Genomic DNA, 21433 nt, shown 5'->3' with positions numbered 1-21433 from the left:
TCAAAATTTTACATAACTAAGATTTTATAGCTGATGTGTATATTTAATGCAGTAGTTTTTTATTTATAATTCCTATTTTATCACATCTAAACCACACCTTACAGGAAGTGAACCCGATCGAGTATAGTATAGCTTTGATAAGCAAGGCTGTCGAACATAAGGGGAATGGTAGTGAATTAATTTAGAATGTTTGATTATAGGTTACACAAAACACACAAAAGCAGTAAAGAAAGGTTTTATGGAATTACATCTCAAACAATCGATTAAACATCAAATCTCGATAAACTGACCGAAGGCAAATCTCTTTAGGTACTTTGGTTTAGACAAATTACATCTTAAAATCATAGATAATTGCGCACATAGATTTATTTATTCATGTTCACCGATTTCTAATATGATTAGGTTCATGTTCACTATTACTAATCCTTTAGCAAACAAATTAATTCAAGCAGTGATCAGTTGATTAAACTAACAGGTTTCCTAGTGTTCAGTTCGTATCAAGCAAGACTTGTAATAATAGTTAATCAAATTGGTTGGTTCAATTAACTCATATGTGGTTGGTCATCACACATGCTCACACATTAATTTACTTATTTTCTAGTTAACCCTAGGTTATGTTCACAACACTAGGCTTACAATCTTGTTTTCACAAAACCATAAGATTCAAGTAATCAAGCAGATGTTCATACAACTCAATATACTTAGTCATCAACAGAAAATAATTGTCATTAACACATAAGGATCTTTTAACAAGCTTAACAAGATAAATTAAACACGAATAAAACAATCCAAATAGCAATTAATCCACAAAATCAAGGGTTCATCTAATCATAAACACAAAGCAAAGGGTTTTAACACCCAAATTAGAAAGTAATTTCATATACAATCAAGTTGAAACGCTAATCTTGGTCAGAACAACGAACCACATGATTACCGGCATGAATCTACTCTCCATTCCTTCAGATCTTCTCTCCTGTCAGCTTAACGGCCTTGCGGCCGCCTCCTAGACCCTCAAAACGGCTTCTTGGGGGTTTATAATCGTAGGAATCAATCTAGGGTGTAAGATATCTCTTTAGGGCTAATTTCCGTCTCTATTTATATTTTTCAGCTTCAAGTCGGCGTGTTTGGACACCAACTCGGCGAGTTCTTCATTAAAATCCCATATTCCCCAAGTCAGCGTCAAGAATCGCGAAGATTCCATTCAACTCGACGAGTTTGTGATCAACACGACAAGTTGGGTGGGAATCACCTTTTTCTCAAAACACGAAAATTGTTCGAAATTGTGTCTAGTTTTCATAAAATTTTGAATTCCGTCAATCGGAGTTACGAGTCATGAGATATGTCAAAAACATTGACGAGGGGTCAAGCTGTCCAGCAACATCCTTTTTGCGTCTTTTTAGCTCCTTTCTCCTCCTTTTGCATTCTGGCTCCCATTTTAACTGTAATTTAACATTTCAAAGCGTATTAAGTATCTTTTATTTCTAGATAACATAAAAACATAGTATAAAATAATAAGAAAACGTCATAAATATATGCATAAAATAGACGTTATCAAACTACCTCACACTAGCCTTTTGCTTGCCCTCAACCAAAACTGATTTTATTATTACAATATCAAGACTTTAGCTACCAACATCGCACAAGAAAATCCATTTTGAGCATTTCCATTACTCCAAGACCGCAATGGATGCATTTGTGTCTAAATTTTTCCTAAGAACCTCCCCAGTCCTAAATACTCACAATCTTCATAAACACTTGCCCACTTCTTTTGAACAACGCACATTTTATGCATCCCTCTGAATCCATCCCCAGAAATCTTTCTTAACCTCAAGGTAATTTTTTATTAAGCTCCCAAGTATACATATAGAAAAATAACCTAGAAAAAAATACAATAAATAATTACTTGGAAAATTGCATTATTTCTTCACTTTCTTCAAGATCTTCATCATTTGATAGCTCTTCTTCACTTAACAACAACTTTTTTTTCAACTTTTTTTTTCACAACTTTTTTTTTCACTTTTTTTCTCTTTGTTTTTTCCTTTTTTCTTTTTTTCATAACTCATTTTTTTCACTCAAAACTAAAAACCTAAGAAAAATATATGTTAAAGCAATGTAACTTAATCTTCAACCCTTATTGGTTAGAGATATTAATCTAATGTGCAATGACTACATAAGCTCTCCTGGATACATTTCTGGTACACGATGTTAAACATATTGCGGCCCTCAAACTAAGCAAGGTCGTATTTTTGTTCCATGATATCACTAGGATAGGGAAGCCACAAATACACTATAACATATATTGGCTCAAATAAACATTGAAACTCTCATTGGATCGTCCCACACAACGCTAGCAACCTAGATCTCAACACAACAATTTTTTCACTAGATTCAATTTTATATTATCGTTTCAAATCTTTCTAATAATTTTTAAATCCTAGCCATTTTTCAAAATTTTAATTTATCAGTAAGCTTGTATTCCTATATTCGACCCCTTACCTCACACTTATTTGATGCAATGTTCCCATTGCATGCTAAAACAATTAAAGAACATAAAATTAAATAGAGAGAATTGGAACAGACTCCCTTGGGGTAGTAGTGGCGAAATCGAATGGGGCTGCTAAAAGTTGCTCCATAAATTGTTGGAAGACTGGAAACTGGAATTGCTGCTCTGAATGTGTTGGAAAATAAAATCAAGAACGTCAACTTCTAAAATGTGGTGCAAAAGATTGCAAACTAATGCAATGTATAGTGACCACGACGTGGAAAAGTGTCAACCACGTCGTGTCGTCGAATGAGGAAAAATCCATATAGCAGTAATAGCATGGCCACGACGTGGTAAGTGTCGACCACGTCGTGGTATCTAGAATGGCAACTTCCTTCTTGAGATGAAAAACTCCCCCACGACATTGGAAAGTGTCAACCATGTCGTGGCATCCGGGACAATAATTCTGCTTCGCGTCGAAATAAAACTCCATAGCATGGGAACAACTCATCCATGTCATAGGAACAATGTATAGTTAGAAACGTCATTGTTCAAAAATAATAATCTCTCACGAAATCGACGTGCACCCCACACTTATTGAAAGTCATGATTCTCGATTGTCAACTTCAAACTCTCTCACGGCTTATTTTTCGCGTGACAAATCAGCATAAGACCCTAATTGTTGAATTTTTTTAAAGCATCCGAAGGGAAAAAATTATGCAAAGATCTGAAACATCAAGAGCATCAACATGGAAAACAAAAATTTTAACAAACTAAAAAATAAAAATAAAAACTCACTAAAATAACTAAAAAATAGAAAACCAAAATAACTAAAAAGGATATCACGATCACTCGTCTTCGTCGAAATCAAGAAACAATTGTTGATTAAATCCCTTGCATGCAAGAGGTGGTTCGTGAAAACAAAAACTTTTGGGACCATATAGGCTATTTCCTTTGTTTTCTTTGCACCATTAACTAAAAAAGTAGAACAAGAGTTGATCCAACTAGTCAAGAGTAACAAGAGTTCGGTCTTCCACTTAACCACCACGATACGCCTTGCTATACTACGCCTCGTGGATTGAGTTGGACAAATCGCTTGCAATCCCGAAACTCATGCAAAAAGTAAAACCAAGCAATGCGTATAATCACGAATTCCTGCACATAACAAAAAAAACCTTCCCGACAAGTGACATGATATCAATGAAAATAAAATTAAAAATTAAAATTAAAAATTAAAATTAAAAACAAATAACGAATAATCAAATAAACTAAATTAATTGAAAACCGTTCACCGGCAACGGCGCCAAAAACTTGATGTGTATATTTAATGCACTAGTTTTTTATTTATAATTCCTAGTTTATCGCATATAAACCATACCTTACAGGCAGTGAACCCGATCGAGTATAGTATAGCTTTGTTAAGCAATGGTGTCGAACACAAGGGGAATGGTAGTGAATTAATTTAGAATGTTTGATTATAGGTTACACAAAAAAACACACAAAAGCAGTAAAGAAAGGTTTTATGGAATTACATCTCAAACAATCGATTAAACATTAAATCTCGATAAACTGACCGAAGACAAATCTCTTTAGGTACTTTGGTTTAGACAAATTACATCTTAAAATCATAGATAATTGCGCACACAGATTTATTTATTCATGTTCACCGATTTCTAATATGATTAGGTTCATGTTCACTATTACTAATCCTTTAGCAAACAAGTTAATTCAAGCAGTGATCAGTTGATTAAACTAACAGGTATCCTAGTGTTCAGTTCGTATCAAGCAAGACTTATAATAATAGTTAATCAAATTGGTTGGTTCAATTAACTCATATGTGGTTGGTCATCACACATGATCACACATTAATTTACTTATTTTCTAGTTAACCCTAGGTTATGTTCACAACACTAGGCTTACAATCTTGTTTTCACAAAACCATAAGATTCAAGTAATCAAGCAGATGTTCATACAACTCAATATACTTAGTCATCAACAGAAAATAATTGTCATTAACACATAAGTATCCTTTAACAAGCTTAACAAGATAAATTAAACACGAATAAAACAATCCAAATAGCAATTAATCCACAAAATCAAGGGTTCATCTAATCATAAACACAAAGCAAAGGGTTTTAACACCCAAATCAGAAAGTAATTGCATATAGAATCATGTTGAAACACTAATCTTGGTCAAAACAACAAACCACATGATTACCAGTATGAATCTACTCTCCAGTCCTTCAGATCTTCGCTCCTTTCAGCTTAACGGCCTTCCGACTGCCTCCTAGACCCTCAAAACGGCTTCTTGGGGGTTTATACTCGCAGGAATCAATATACGTGTAAGATATCTCTTTAGGGCTAATTTTCGACTCTATTTATAGTTTTCAGCGTCAACTCGGTGTGTTTGGACACCAACTCGGTGAGTTCTTCATTAAAATCTCATATTCCCCAAGTCAGCGTCAAGAATCGTGAAGATTCCATTCAAATCGACGAGTTTGTGATCAACACGACAAGTTGGGTGGGAATCACCTTTTTCTTAAAACACTAATCCAAAATTGTGTCTAGTTTTCAGAACATTTTGAATCTTGTCAATCAGAGTTACGAGTCATGAGATATGGCCAAAACACTGACGAGGGGTCAAGCTGTCCAGCAACATCTTTTTGGGTATTTTTAGCTCCTTTCTCCTCATTTTGCATTCCATCTCCCATTTTAACTGTAATTTAACATTTCAAAGCGTATTAAGTATCTTCTAGTTCTAAATAACATAAAAACATAGTATAAAATAATAAGAAAACATCATAAATATATGCATAAAATAGACGTTATCAAACTACCCCACACTTGACTTAGGATTGCCCCCAAGCAAACCTGAATTTTAGCACACTAATATCACATAAGACAATCCCAATTAAACCCATCCATTATGCCATTTTAAATGAGAATGTTTGATTTAGCCTTATTTCATGTTCCTTGTCTGGTTGTGGGCTTAGGGTAGAATCAAGTATTCGGCTGTCTATAGGATCCAGTGTTATGTATGATTAGCATACACGAGTGCTGCAGGGTTGGTGAAAGTTTGATGGATGAGTTATGTGGGGTCAGCCGACCAGTCGAGGAATGTCTAGCCTTTCTCTAGGGAGTGCTGTTAGGGTGGTCTTGATGATCCTCTGGGACAAATATGGGTAGGTGTGGAAGGTAGTATGGGCATGTACTACTGGAAGCACAACACCCGTACGCGTAGCAGGGAAGTCACAACCCTTAGGGTTTTGTTGGGAGTTGGTTCCCACGGTATAATGTGCGTTTATCTGATATCTCACTGGTTTATTTTCAGTATGGTGGTTACAAGGCGATTTGAGTCGGGATCCGGAGCAGGAGTCAGGACAGGTGGCCAGGATGGGCCGAGATTGACTAAGGATCGGGTTAGGGAGATCATTCGGGAGGAGGTTGTTTCCATTGTTTGGGAGCAGATACAGGAGTTGTTTGGGTCTATCAAGACCACGATGATGGAGTTCTTTGACGGCCGGTATGTTGCACTTTCAGAGACTGTTGTTGTTGCAGCCTCTGCAGTCGTTGCTGTCATAGGGGTTGGCGTTGGAGAGCCTTCTAGTACCAGGACTTCGACAATACGAAGCCCCCAATATTTGACGGGGTTCAGGATCTGATCATAGTCATGAGGTAGCTGTCTGATGTCGAGTGATGTTTCTTTATGTGCTCTTGCCCAGCTGACCAGAAGGTCAAGTGGGCTCTGAACCTTCTTCGATCCGGAGCAAAGTATTAGTGGAGGTTTGTTACTACTTCATACATCCTAGAGCAGCGAGTTGCAGTTTCATGGGAGCAGTTATCTGATATGTTCCGCTCGAGATATGTTCCTTTGGTAGAGCGGGATAGACTAGCCTAGGAGTACTTAGATTTGAGGTAGGGGACCGAGTCGGTGACAGAGATCACCAAGATGTTTACAGAGAGAACTATGTTTTGCCCTGAGTTTGCTGCTTCTGAGAAAGCTCAGATGACTTGTTACTTGAGAATGCTCAAGACGGACATCCGTCAGTTCGTATCTACTCAGCGCTATGGATCACTCCTTGATTTGCAGGATGTCGCAAGGCGGCCTGAGACTGAGATGGAACTCTAAACCAGGGAGCAGAGGCAGGCCTCGACGCAGTCGCAGCCTGCGCCTAAGCGGTTCAAGGTTGCTGATGTTCTATCTGGGAGTCAGAGGGGACACACTTGTGGTAAGTGCGGCAAGCTGCATGAGGGTTCTTGTCGACCTGTTTCGAGATCCCACAAATATAGCAAAGAGGGCCACTATGCGAGGGATTGTCGCCAGCCGACCCCATTACTGAGTACCAGGATTTGCTACCACTGTGATCAGGTTAGCCATATGAAGGTCAACTGTCCATTTCTCGACGCCAAGTTGGCCCAGGCCCCAGCGCCAGCCACTATGAGGATCAACGATGGGCGCCAGGGGAGGGTGGAGCCCCCGAGGACTCGGGGACGTGCTTTTCAGCTCACTACCGAAGAGGCCAGAGCAGCGCCAGACGTTGTGACCGGTATGTTTCTATTTATTGTTATGTTAATCTTTTATGGTATGCTTATGTTTATGCTTCCAATAGGTACGTTTTTTAGTGAACTCTTTTCCTGCTCTTGTGTTATTTGACTCGGGCGCGAGTCAGTCATTTGTGTCTTGATCTTTTAGTGGGTATTTTGGTATGCCCCTTAGTGAGTTGGAGTGTCCGTCGTGGGTTTCTATCACCAACGAACACAGGGTTTCTGCATCCAGAGTGTATCGGGGTTGTGTGTTGGAGATTTTTAGGGAGCCCTATCCGATTGATTTGATCCCTATTCCCATGGGGATGTGTGTGTGATAGTGGGTATTGATTGGATGAGCTGTTTCGGTGCTATGATCGATTGCAAGGGTCAGCGAGTGGTAGTTTAAACCCCAAGTGGAGGAGAACTGGTTATCTATGGGGAGGGCACCAGGGTTGGTTCAGGGTTTTGTTCAGCAGCCAAGGCTCGACAGTATATTCAGCATGGGTGTGCGGGTTATCTGGCTTATATGGTTGAAATTAGGGTCAGGGAGCAGACTTTAGTTTCAGAGGTACAAGTTGTCAGGGAATTTGGCGATGTATACTCGGAGGAGTTACCCGGTGTGCCTCCCGAGAGGCAGGTTGAGCTCACGATTGATCTAGTGCCAGGTGCGGCTCGTATCGCTTGGCACCGCCTAAGATGCACGAGTTGTCCGCTCAACTTCAGGAGCTGTTAGGAAAGCAGTTCATCAGACCAAGCAGTTCTCTGTGGGGAGCGTCAATATTGTTCGTCAAGAAGAAGGATGGTTGACATCGGATGTGCATTGATTATTGGGAGTTAAAAAAGTTAACGGTGAAGAACCGTTATCCCCTTTCACGGATTAATGACATATTTGATCAGTTGTGGGGTGCATCTTGGTTCTCTAAGATCGATCTGAGGTCCGAGTATCATCAGGTGAGGGTGAGAGAGGAGGACGTGGAGAAGACCGCGTTCCGGGCTCGTTATGGGCATTATGGGTTCGTGTTGATGCCATTTGGGCTCACCAATACGCGTGTTGTGTTTATGGATTTGATGAATCGGGTGTGGAGGCTGATGCTCGACTGATCTGTCATTGTGTTTATTGATGATATCTTGGTGTATTCCAATACTAGAGAGCAGCATGAAGAGCACCTTCGAGAGCTTCTAGGAGTGTTGAGGCGGGAACGGCTTTATGCCAAGTTCTCGAAGTGTGAGTTTTGATTATGAGAGGTCCAGTTCCTGGGGCACCTCGTTAACCAAGATGGGATTTTGGTCGATCCAACCAAGATCAAGGCTGTGATGCAGTGGGAGGTTCCGAAATCTCCCTCAGAGATTAGGAGTTTCTTGGGTTGGCGGGATACTATCTGAGATGTATTCAGGATTTATCCAAGATTGCGGTACCCCTCACTCGTCTGATGAGGAAGGGAATGGATTTCCAATGGGGGCCGGAGCAGCAGTCAGTATTTGAGACTCTTCGGTGGAGGTTATGTGAGTCGAGGATTGTGGTATTCTGTGATGCATCCATCACCGGTTTGGGGGCGGTCCTTATGCAGAGTGAGACTCTTCATTGGAGGTTATGTGAGTCGAGGATTGTGGTATTCTGTGATGCATCCATCACCGGTTTGGGGGCGGTCCTTATGCAGAGAGGGCAAGTGATTGCTTATGCTTCGCGTCAGCTGAAGCCGCATGAGACACGATATCCTACTCATGAACTGGAGTTGGGGGGCAGTGGTATTTGCCCTCAAGATTTGGATACATTATCTTTATGGGGTATGTTGTACTGTTTACACGGATCACAAGAGTTTGAGATATCTTATGGATCAGCTGAACCTGAACATGAGGCAGCACAGGTGGCTGGATGTGGTAAAGGATTATGACTGCGAAATTCTCTACCATCCGGGTAAAGCGAATATGGTAGCGGATGCATTGAGCCGCAAGTCGGTTGGGTCTTCAGTTGGGGAGACGTGTATGAGGATATTCATTGATTCTCTGCTTTTGGGATTGATCAGGGAGGCTCAGGTAGAGGGAGTTCGGAAGGAGAACTGGAAACAAGAGAGGATCAGGGGCGAGATCGACAGGTTTGTCACCGACAGTCGGGGGTTGTTGACCCGGTGCGGTCGGGTTTAGGTTCTGGTTTCATGTGGGATCAGGCAGATGGTGCTGGAGGAAGCTCATAAGTTTCACTTTTCTATACACCCAGGAGCCACCAAGATGTATCGGGATCTGAGATTGAGCTACTGGTGGTCATGTATGAAGAGGGAGATAGCCTGGTATGTCGAGAGGTGCTTGACCTGTAGGATAGTCAAGGCTGAGCATCAGAGGCCGCATGGAAAGCTGCAACCTTTGGAGGTTCCCATGTGGAAGTGGGAACATATCACCATGGATTTTATCACCAAGCTTCCGAAGACGGCCAAGGGTTTCGATTCTATATGGGTCATCGTGGATCAATTGACCAAGAGTGCCCACTTTTTGGCCATCTGGGAGAGCTCTTCGGCCGAAATTTTGGCCGATGTGTATGTCCGGGAGATTGTTGCTCGTCATGGGGTTCCGATCTCCATTGTTTCAGACCGATATGTTCGGTTCACTTATCGGTTCTGGCAGAAGTTCCACGAGGAATTGGGCACAAGACTACATTTCAGCACGACTGATAATCCGCAAACCGACGGTCAGAGTCAGCGGACCATCCAGACCCTTGAGGATATGTTGCGGGCATGTGTCATTGATTTCGGTGGGAGTTGGTATTCCTACCTACCTCTTGTCGAGTTCTCCTACAACAACAGTTATCACTCCAACATTGGTGCCCCACCTTTTGTGCTCTTGTATGGTCGGAGATGTCGTACCCTGGTATGTTGGGGAGAGGTTGGTCATAGGGTCATGGGAAGGAACGAAGTAGTCCTTCAGACCATGGATCTTATTCATAAGATCAGGTAGATACTGCAGACCGCTCAGAGTCAGCAGAAGAGCTATGTCGACCGACGCCGATCAGAGTTGGAGTTTCAGGTCAGCGATATGGTGCTCCTAAAAGTCTCGCCCTGGAAGGATGTGATACGCTTCAGGAAGAGGGGGAAATTAGGTCCCCGATATATTGGACTTTTTCATGTGATTGCCAGGGTAGGCAGGGTGGCTTATCAGTTGGATTTTCCTAGCGGGCTCAGTCAGATCTACAACACTTTCCATGTCTCTTAGTTGCGAAAGTGTGTGTTGGACAGTGAGACAGTGATTCCTTTGGATGATATTCAAGTCGATGAGCGCCTAAATTATATTGAGAGACCGGTGGCTATTTTGGAAAGAAAGATGAAGGTAATGCGCAACAAGGAGATACCTTTGGTAAAGGTTTAGTGGCAGTAACGGAGACGCTCCGAGTGGACCTGGGAGTCGGAGGCTGAGATGAGGGAGCATTACCCCGAGTTATTCCCTGCAGTAGACTTCAAGCACGAAGTCTAAGTCAAGTGGGGGAGAATTGTAACATCATGTTTTAAGGTACTTTCATCTTTGCTCTTATATTGAGAAGTATTGCATTTTGGTCCTTGTAATGTAAGACTTGTGGATGGGAGGGGCTGTTTGTGCCACTTTTGGATTTTTGGGGCGGAGCCCCGTACGCTGGGCATACGCTTTGTGTGCGCAGGACGTATGCGGTGAAGTCCTAAACCCTAATCTGTAGGGTTTGGACCCTATTTATTCATCATTAACTCCAAACCTTGTCTCCTTCCATCAGCCTCCACCCTTTCAAATGACCATGCAACCCTAATCCACCTTGTGAAGCCTTTCTAAGCTTGTGTGTGTGTGTGTGTGTGTTTTGTGCCTTTAAAGAAGAAGGAAGGAAGTAGAAACCATCTTGAAGTAGTAAAGCACTTTAGATCTAGAAACACACCCTCATTTGGCATCACTTGGATCTATAAAGTTCTGAACTTGGTGAAGTTTCATTTAGATCTTGTTTTGGGCATGATTTTAGGTCCTTTTTGTCCCAAATGTGGTGTTTCATGATCATAGCATGTTCTTGACCCTATAAGTCATCCTTTCAGACCTTTGCAAGGGTCTTGAGTCATAAAAATGGGGTCTTAATGGGTGGTTTTGCTCCATGCATTCCTTAGAAGGACGTATTAAGATGTTGAGTTAAGCACTTAATGGACATGTAAAGTCATAAAGTTGGAAACTTTATGACCCTTGAGGATGGTTTGGCCTTAGATCTAAAAATTGGGCGTAAGAGCTTAAGGCATTAAGCTCTTAGTGAGTTTTGGGAAGACTGGGTGTCGCCCTGTGTAATCTGAGTACACAGCGCGTACATGGTCAACCACCCCGATGGGGGGTCAATGCTCGAGTACGCCCCGCATACACACTCTGTGTTGAATCAGCTGAGTTGACTCGGCTGAGTTGACTAATTTGACTTTGAACAGTTTGACTTTGACTTTGACCAAGGGGTATTTTGGGTATTTTGAATGGTGTTTGAGAATTGGTAATGTGGATGAATAGGTGTCGGTTAGAGCTGAGATTTGGAGTCGGGACCTCATCAGCTATTGTTCAGACTGTGAGGTGAGTCTTCCTCATTGTACTTACGGGTCGAAGGCACCAAGGCCAGCCCAATGGATTGTATATCCTGTTACATGATAGTATGTTGTTATGCAGTAGAGATCTGTTAGATCGGTATCCTTGTATATAGGATGTTAGCATGCGGTAGTGATTTGTAAATCTGTATGTTTGTCTGATGTATGGTTATATGTTTATCTGATATGTGTATGTCGACATGTTGTGGTTGGTTGGGTTGAGGCGGTCCTGCTTTGTGTTGAAGGCCAAGATACCCAGGGCAGTCCGGATAGAGTGTGAGCCCTGCGAGACGGTCCGGTCAGGCCGAAGGCCCAACGAGCGGTTCTGATAGGTTGTAGGCCCTACGAGGCGATCCAGTCATGCCGAAGGCTCGGGAGCGGTCCAGATAGGTTGTAGGCCCTGCGAGGTGTCCAGTCAGGCTGAAGGCTCGGTTATGCATGTTGTTTTTTGATATGTTGTATGTGGTGGTACTTTGGGGGAACTCACTAAGCTTTGGCTTAAGGTTTTTAGTTGTTGTTTCAAGTACATCCGATGATCGCGGGAAGGCGAAGGCGTGACCATACACATGCTCTGTTTATGGCTTATGATTTTGGGATACTCTGATATGGATAAATAATTTGGAAACAATGATTTTGTAAAAAATTTATGACTATGGGTTGTTTTTAAAAGTTTAAATTTGTTGTGATTTTTGGGATGCTACAGGTTGACTTTTGGTCAAATTAGGTTTTAGAGTATAGACTAGACGGAGTACTTTTTTATTGTTGTTAGGTGTCTTGTTGTACCTATCTACTCTGTGTGAGTTGTTGTGTCTAGATGATATCCGCGAGGTGATTCTTCTCACCATATTTACATGTGTGGTAGTTATGTATGTTGACCAGCTTTGTCTTAATTGCTGACAGTTCTTATATGTGAATTAAACTGTTGGTATTTCCTGGATTGCTGGAAATCCACCGGGATTGCTGATAACCCCTGAAACGTGTTATTAATCCACAGGGTGTGTTGTTAGCCCACTGAGATTGTTGAAAATCTCCAGGGTCGCTGATAACCCATAATTGTTTATTATGATGTGTTGTATGGATGATTTGGGAAAACTCACTAAGCTTCGTGCTTGCAGTTGTGGATTAAAGGTGTTTCAAGTACTTCTGATGATCGTGGGAAGGCGAATGATTGACTGTACACTCCAGCTTGCAAATTTTTATGATTTCCGCGTTTTGATACTCTAATTTGGGATGATTGTATTTGATACACCTGGGATTTTATTGACTTGGTTTTTATAATTCTTGAGTTTTTTCAATATTAAAAATGAAATTTTTTATTGTAAAAATTGGGATGTTACACATATGCTTAGAAATCCCAGTAAGCATTCATGGGGTCAACTCTTAAACGAATTGGATAAGTCGTCAATCCAAATCCATAGTAAATCTCCTATAATGTTTTTCAAATCTCAAAATATAGTTAATGATCATCATTTAGGAAAAGAAGTGTTTAGAGTGTATGCATTGCTAAAAATCGATAAAACATCAAGAGGAAATCAAACATATCAAGAATGTAATAGATAATTTTCTATTCCAAGAAACCAAGTCGATCTTAAAGTATAACACCTCATTTGCATAAGGATGAGAAATAGTCTGTTTAGAAGTAACACGTAACACACTCTACATAGATGGACTCCAAATGTCAAGATCATGTATCTATCATACATGAATCGCACAATATGTATGTAACATTATATGTAATAAAGGTCTATCTATGATGCTACCACTATCATAGGTCGTAAACCCCAAATTATACAAGCATTGGCTTGCCAAAACATAGGTTTAGTGACCCCTAATCATACAAGAATTGACTTGCCAAAACATTAGTTTAATGACTCCAAATCATACAAGCATTTCCTTTCCAAAATATAGGTTTGATGACCCTAAATCCAAGTGTCAGGACTATACAAGTCTTAACTCATTGTAAGTGGATGCAATGATCATGCTCAAAACCCTCTTTAAATAATAATAATTTATCATTGTTTCTGAAACTCATTGAAAAGTATTTTTGTGAATACACATATATTACTTATAATATCTCACACAAAAGATACACATATAAGTAAAAATATACGAAAACTTAAAGCACAAATAAGAATAGGGATATGTATTTTTGGGCAATGAACTTACTTCAACTTGTTACAATACCATACTTCATTTCCAATGTTGTTTGGATGTCTGGTTGCTACCTAAGGATCTGTATAAATTAAGTAATTATTATTAATTACATTCTAAATGTCTTAATCAAAGTTGTTAATCTTAAATATCTCATTTTAATATTTGATTATCATCCCTAAGATCGTAAGATAACATTGGAAGAAACTATAGTTGATTTGGACATTCAATGAAAATTTTCAAAATTTTCTTAACATAGGATTACTCGGTCATGTAGAATGTTCCTATTTCCTGACAATACCACTTCGAGGTTTAAGCACTTTTAAGCTTCCAAATCAATCCTAACTCCCTCCTTTTAACTCCTAATGAGTTAGTATGATTATATAACATTCAAATTCATGTTTTAGACCATAGTTAACATCCCATTTGATTCATTTTCTAGATGCAAATATAATGATTTGTAGTTTCAAAATGTTGATTAATTGCATTAGAAATCACATTAACATTTAATAAGATACTAGCTTCAAATGATGATTCAATACAATCAAACATGATCCTTACTGATTTAAACTAGATTTAAGATATAATTTGAAATTTTAATAGATTAAATTAAAGATTATATCAAATCTAAAGCTAGAACTTTAGTAAAGCTTATTGCAAGTATCAGGGCCGACCCTAAGGGTGTGCGGGGTGTGCAGCCGCACAGGGCCCCGGAAAAAATAGGGCCCGATTTTTGGTTAAATTATATAGTTAATATGTGTATATATATTAATTTACGCAACCTTTTAGAAATGTAACTTTTGGTTCAGTTGGCAAGAAGTGTAGTTGTATCTTGTTTCATTCAAAGCCATCGGGGTTCAATTCTAGGTTCCACCTTACTTTGTTGGCTTTTTGTTAAAGTTAGTATTGCCTTTGATTTCTTGATAGCAATATCGCCTTTAAGTACTTAAATTCATATTTGTCTTTTTTTTTTGTCCTTAAATTAATTAGTTTTTTTTCTTTTTTTTTCCTAAATATACGTTACCCATCCGATTGACTATAATTTATAAGGCTCTAAAGTAATTTAGTCCATTAAACAATCCAATTAGACGTTTTCCTTTTTTTTTCTTTTAATTAGTTCCCATTCTTTTTAATCGTCGTCACCCACAACAATTAAACTTTATTTATTTATTTATTTATTTTATTGGAACGGCAAATAAATATATATCTCCTCTATCTATGATTAAACCCAAGACCTCCTAGTTAGTAGTTAGATTAGAACCACCATGTTAGCCAAGTAGGCTACCCCAACTTGTCACAACAATTAATGATCATCACCTAAGTATCTTATTCCATTAAGAAATCGCAATTAAATGATTTTAGTCTATTAGTCTAATTAAATTAATTCAGGCGTTATGAATGTTGGTATAACTATGTAAGATAATCTATTGAACCATCGTTTTTTTTTATAATAATATTGACAACTTAATATTAACTTTGTGTGTGTATATATATATAGGGGCCCATTATTATTTTGCGCATCGGGCCCTCAAAATCAACGGACCGGCCCTGGCAAGCATATATGCTCAAAATAAAAAATGGAGTTGATAGCTTCATAAATTAAAATTCACATTAAATTAGAAGTTAAAACGATTATTCAAATCACATTGATCAATCAAAACCATTTTGGGATGGCTAAGCACATTGTTTCATCATTCTAGGGTTTGAAGATCTTCTAAAACATTGATTTATTCCCATTCTTACTCATCAATGATAAATTCATCAATGATAAATTGCAACTAGATTTGCAACATAAACATAGAACTAACTGAATAATACATTATACACCATGATAATAATTTTCAGTTGATTTCTTAAAGCCTTTTGATGTAGAAACTTGTGATAAAATAATAATAATAATAATAATAATAATAATAATAATATAGATCATCTTTATCGGTATGCACACCGTGAAAATAACAATGGCCATCGTTTTCTTGTGTTGGTTTCATTAAGATTATGACCGTGCCAAAATCATACAAACTTAAGTTTGGTTCGATAGTGTTAAATTAAACTTGGATGACTTTAAAATACATATGAAAGTTACATCCAATAGAACAAGTTTGATTTAAAGCTTTAACCAAAACTATTTAACATAGGAATGAAAAAACTCCATAAAAGTTCGAGTCAAGATGTTGGAAAATAAAAAACTGAAACTCACTAATAGAATGTTTAGAGCTTATTTCATGTTATACTTAAACAAACTCCACAAAAATTCAACCGAGTGGAATTTGAATAGTTGTGTCTTGTGACTTTTTTTGGCAGCCCTAACTACGTATACTTTGGATCCGACATGACCCGGCCGACCCGGCCAACAACTTATTTTTGTATCTCTGTACCCTTTCAAAATTTCACCTGAACCAAAGCCAAAGGGAAGTAGGGAACTACTTTTTCCACTTTATGTACATTGAGACAATAATAGTAGCTCCCAATAATTTGCTTTGGCCCTTGGCTCCATGCCAGTTTCTTAGCCACCAAGCATCGCCACCTTCATTCAATCGCAGCCGTTCACTATGTAGGGTCAAACCCCACATCACATACCATTTTCCATAAATAGAAAATAATAACATAAATTAATAATATACTTATTTTATTTGTTTTGCTTACTTTATTGCTGTTTTTATGCCTAATATTTTTTTTTAAAGAAATCTTTATAATTTAATAAAAAATTACATTTAGATTTAATGAAAACATGTTTATAGTAATCCTATACAAATTGACGAATATGTTGTTTATTATTATAAAATCATATAATTTGCAATTCATTTAAAACTGCCATAGATTATTGTTTTTTTACTAGTATATTACTATATTAGTACATTTATAAAATATTATATCATACAGAGTATGTTGTAGAAAGTACACTTAATTGTATTTATATAAAAATAAGACAGAAATTATAAATGGTCCTTATGGTTTTCCTAATTCTTATGTTTCGTCCTTAACTTTTTTTGTTGACGAAGATAGTCCCTGTGATTTCATTTTCTTGCATGGCTAGTCACTAATCCATATAAAAGACTTTTATACCATTGTCCATTTATATATTCTTTTTCCTTTTCTTTTAGATATTATACCATTTTTTATGATTTTGCATTTTTCAATGATTTTTATAACTAATATTGTTAATGTAGGACCCACTTTCCCTTTCTTGTCTTCTTCATCATCCATTGTGACCGACGACTCTATCTTTTCCGACAACTTTATCATCCTTCTATTACTTCTCCCGGATAAAATCAAGAATCAAAGCACCAAAGTCATCTATAACACTAAAAGTCTACCATAAAATGAAGTTTACAAAACCAAAACCTATAAATGAAGAAAAAAAATGAAACCTAAACTCCCAAATAAAAATTGAAACTCAAAAACAAAGAAAATTCCAAAATTAAAAACAAAACTAAAACTAAAACACAAAATTAAAAAAAAAAAAAAAAACTCACTTATAAACAAAACATCCATTCTTGTTCTATGCTTATGGCGATCCAAGATTGTTCTTTCATATCATAAAATCAAGAAGAAAAATTATGTGTGTTTGTCTTGTTTTGTGTCCATTAAACAAATTGAAAAGAATCAGGAACTGCATAATCTAAAGCGATTGAAAAGAATCATAAAAACATATGATAACCAACTAATGATTCATTGAAGGAACTACATAATCGATTAAAGAAAATAGAAAATCAATCTGATAAGCTGATTCACAAAAACACCAGCCTTTTTTTTGTAAGGATTCGAAACTGGGTGAAGATGTCAAACAGATAAAGAGCATCAACCCATGGAAGTTGGTGGTGATACCAAATAGATACACACCTTATTGCTCCGCCTTGGACCACCACGTCCAATTTACCGGTAGAAATGGAAAGGACGAAAGTGGAGTTAATAGAGGGCACTACAATGGTTGTAGTGTTCGTTTACAATATAAAGCGATAAGAATAGAGGAAGGGGCGATAAAAGGTATTATTGGTGGGGGAGGAAGCATCAATGAAGGAGAGAAGGAATAGGGTAGTTCGATGACGGGAAGAAGGGATGAAGTTAAGGGGGGCAGCAGAGGGTCTTACAGATGGAGAAAGGAGATGTAGTTAGCGAAGGAAGCATGATGGTTGTCGATGGTTTCAGATTTCCAATCGATGACGATGTCTTCTGATTTGTGTTTTGGAGCCTTGAAGACGGGGTGTGAGAGCGAGGTGGGATGGGAGTAGGTATGAGTGTGGGTTTTAGTTATTCTTGTTTTTTAATGAAAAATAGTTAAAAGAAAAATATAAAATACATAAAGAGTACGAAAGTCATTTTACATGGACCAATGACTAACCACGCAAGAAACTGAAATTACACGGACCATCTTCATCAACAAAAATAAGTTAGGGACAAAACATATGAATTTGAGAAAACACAAGGACCATTTATGTAACTTTGTCTAAAAACAATGGATCAAAAAGACAAATCACAAAAATATAATGTAAACCCAATCACCTTTGTTAAATTGGATTTAAAAGACAGACATGACCCCACCTGGCCACCACCACTCCCAAAGCGGCTACTTTCCACTTTACTTTACTCCCCACCTCTAAGACTCTATTTTCTAATCATTCATGGTGTTCATCTCCTTCGTTGCTTCACGTAGTGGTTTTTCCTCCCTTAAAGATGATCCGCCCTCCCCTCCCACCGGCGTACGAACCACCAGAACCACCATCAGTTTACTGTACTCCATCACCCCAGTCGCGAGCCACCACCCCTTCTCCTCTCCCCCGTTTTTTCATCTCAAAACAACAATCCATAATACCATCTCCTAAAAGTATCCAATTACAAACCATGATGACACCGACGACGGAGTTTCTCTACCAGAACTTCCCAAAAACCAGAGACAAACTCCTGCTAAGAAACCACCGCCGGACAGATCCGGCCATCTGGTGCAGCGCCATCATCTGTATGATCTTCAGCGTCCTCGTAATCTTGTTTGGAATCACAACTTTGATCGTTTTTCTTGTTGTCAAGCCAAAAAACCCTGTTTTTGACACAAATCATGCGAGTCTGAACGTCATATACTTCGATTCGCCTGGGAATTTCAATGGAGATTTGACTTTCATCGCTAATTTCTCAAACCCTAACAGGAAACTTAATGTGAGATTTGAGCACGCTGTTCTTGAACTCTATTTTGATAACAACTTGATAGCGAATCAATCGATCAAGCCTTTTAGTCAGCGGCAACGGGAGACGGGGGTGGTGAAGATTCATTTCATATCGAGCCTTGTGTATCTGCCACGTAATCATGCCATGGAGCTTCAAAGACAGGTTTTGAGCAACAAAGTTTTGTATAGTGTGAGAGGAACTTTTAGAGTGAGAGTGAGCTTCGGTTTGATTCATTTCTCTTACTGGTTGCATGGCCGATGTGAGTTGCAGATGAGTAGTCCGCCGGCTGGTTTTCTTATGGCTAGAAGCTGCATCACTAAGAGATGAAATTCAAATTCCATGTTTTAATTTGCTTTTTCCTTCAACAGCTTGAATTGAGATCTGAACTCACTCAATTCAATGATATTCCATGTGTGTTTAGGGGAGATTAAGCAACTGTATAATCGATTGTTGAACTCTATACATACCTCAAAAAAATGTATATACAAGGAACAATCTGCTCAATTATTCTCATATTCTGTTTCCCCTCAACATAAGATTAGTGTATATATATATATAAATATGTTGTTTTGTTTCCATTAAGAAAACATTCTAAGAACTGATTTTATTCTCCCCTCTTGTATGGACCTAACATGTTTTAAAAGATTGATCACTTTTATCATTTTCAGACGAGAATATGACATACCCAGTAAAGAAAATGATATAAAAATGAGATCTTGGGATCTTTACCCAGTGTCTGTTCTTTCACGAAATCGTTCTTAGAACTCTGAAACACACCTAACTAGAGGTTTATTTATTTCATAATATAATGGTTTATTGATCAGATCTAGAAGGATCAGACTCCACAACTCAACAGATCGTACAATTGAGTTCAGATACCCGTTACAGTTTTAAACGATTAGAGAAGAATATATGATACACCCATCAAAGAAAATGACAAAAAAATGAGATCTTTGGTATCTTTACCCACTACCAAAAGCAAGATACTTGAGGAACAAAGAAACATAAAAGGATAAAGCAGATATATCTCCATTGCATTCTACAGATGTATATTTCGACTTTTGTGATCAAACCTACTATTTACAAAATTTATAATTCTTGTGAAATTTCTCATATTCAAACATCAACTGACATGATACAGTATCAATCAAAAAGTATATCATTATTTCATTACTAAATACCAATTTCAGATGGTGTCTTTGCCTCTATCGATAAGGCGTGTAATCCACTCTGTAACTCCTTGTCTAAAAGGGAATAAATAAGCCTATGTCTTTTAACCAAACTCTTGCCTTCAAACTACATTGAAACCACCTTCAATTTGAAATGTGTCTCACCATTGCTACCTTTCACACCTGCATGACCAGCATGCTGATATGAAACATCTTCTACTTCCAATTGAATAGGTTGCAGCTCTTTGTTTAAAATCTCTGTAATTCTCTGTCCTCTGCTTCCTAATACCAAATCATTTGACTTTGAATCAACAACATCTGAATCAGTGTTTAATGGAAAATCAGAACTTATTGAACCAGAATCGACATTGTTTTGGGGGTTTTCAACAATCCCAGTTGTTGATTCAATTCCTTTCTCGGCTTCAACGTACAACATCAATGCCTTCTTTTGCATTAACTGAAACATATTCAAGAACCCATTGTTCCTTGAAGGAGACAAGCTCTGTTTCAAACCCAAAAGCGTAATAAAATCAGGCGAGATACGGAGGATTTCTTGAACAGTGGAACCAGAAAGACCTTGAACCAGTAAAGCAGCTAAGCCTTTGGTGATTAAAGCATCAGATTCAGCTTCAAAGATGACAGTTTTCTTATGAGAATCATCAAAATAAGCCCTTAACCAGACCTGAGAAACACAACCTTTGACCTTATTCTCTTCAGTTTTGAATTGGGGATCAAGCGGTTTAAGGTTTTTCCCGTAGAACAAGAGCTGTTCGTATTTGGCTTTTGGGTCTTGTACGGATTGGAAGAGTTTTGCGATTTCTTGAAGCTTTTGAGGGAGTTCTTCGAAGACTTGAGAGCCGGATGTAGTTTGTAAGGAGGGTTCAGGGGAAGAGGGTTTTGTGGGGGTGGATTGAACGATATATGATTTCTCAAGTCGGAGTTTTTTCAGGGGAAAGGATAAAAGTGGGAAGGATGATGGTGGTAAGGGTAGGGTTTTGAAGGTTGAGGATGAAGGTGAAGATAAATTGGCGTAGAGATGACGGAAAGGCGAGGAGAGATACATGTAGACGGCGGACGACGTCGACGACGAGGAAAATACGACGGATGTGTGATGTGTCTTCTAGAGCGTTGGAGAACAAGTGTCGCGGAGACCCGTCGCTGGTTGGTTTTATCTTCAAGACAACATACTACAGATTTTATTTAGACTAAAGTGCACAAACCGTCCGTTTTGCTCAAAATAGTCATTATGGTCCAAAAAGATTTGGATCAGCACCCCACGTCCAAAGTTTTCATTTTATTGCGGGTTTGATCCAAAACACTTTATAAAAATTCTTCAAATGACGGATTTGCCCTCTCTATTTGTTTTTCCCTTTACTATTTTTTATTAT

General features: G+C 38.4%; 1 protein-coding gene and 1 pseudogene across 1 annotated transcript; one reads left to right on the top strand and one right to left on the bottom strand.

Moving 5' to 3' along the window:
- The first annotated feature begins 18307 nt into the window (after positions 1–18307).
- On the top strand, positions 18308–19389 carry LOC145135663 (uncharacterized protein At1g08160-like). The gene has a single exon (XM_079069917.1). The coding sequence runs from the start codon at positions 18391–18393 to the stop codon at positions 19201–19203; it is 813 nt and encodes a 270-aa protein (XP_078926043.1). The 5' UTR covers positions 18308–18390; the 3' UTR covers positions 19204–19389.
- A 492-nt stretch (positions 19390–19881) lies between these two features.
- On the bottom strand, positions 19882–21229 carry LOC145135583 (sufE-like protein 1, chloroplastic/mitochondrial pseudogene; annotated as a pseudogene).
- Positions 21230–21433: the final 204 nt, after the last annotated feature.

Source organism: Lactuca virosa, chromosome 9 (genome assembly GCF_052849685.1).
Source record: "Lactuca virosa cultivar CGN04683 chromosome 9, Lactuca_virosa_CGN04683_v6, whole genome shotgun sequence".
Lineage (NCBI taxonomy): Eukaryota > Viridiplantae > Streptophyta > Magnoliopsida > Asterales > Asteraceae > Lactuca > Lactuca virosa.
The sequence above is the reverse complement of the archived record's forward strand: the minus strand, read 5'-3'. Positions and strand labels throughout refer to the sequence as shown.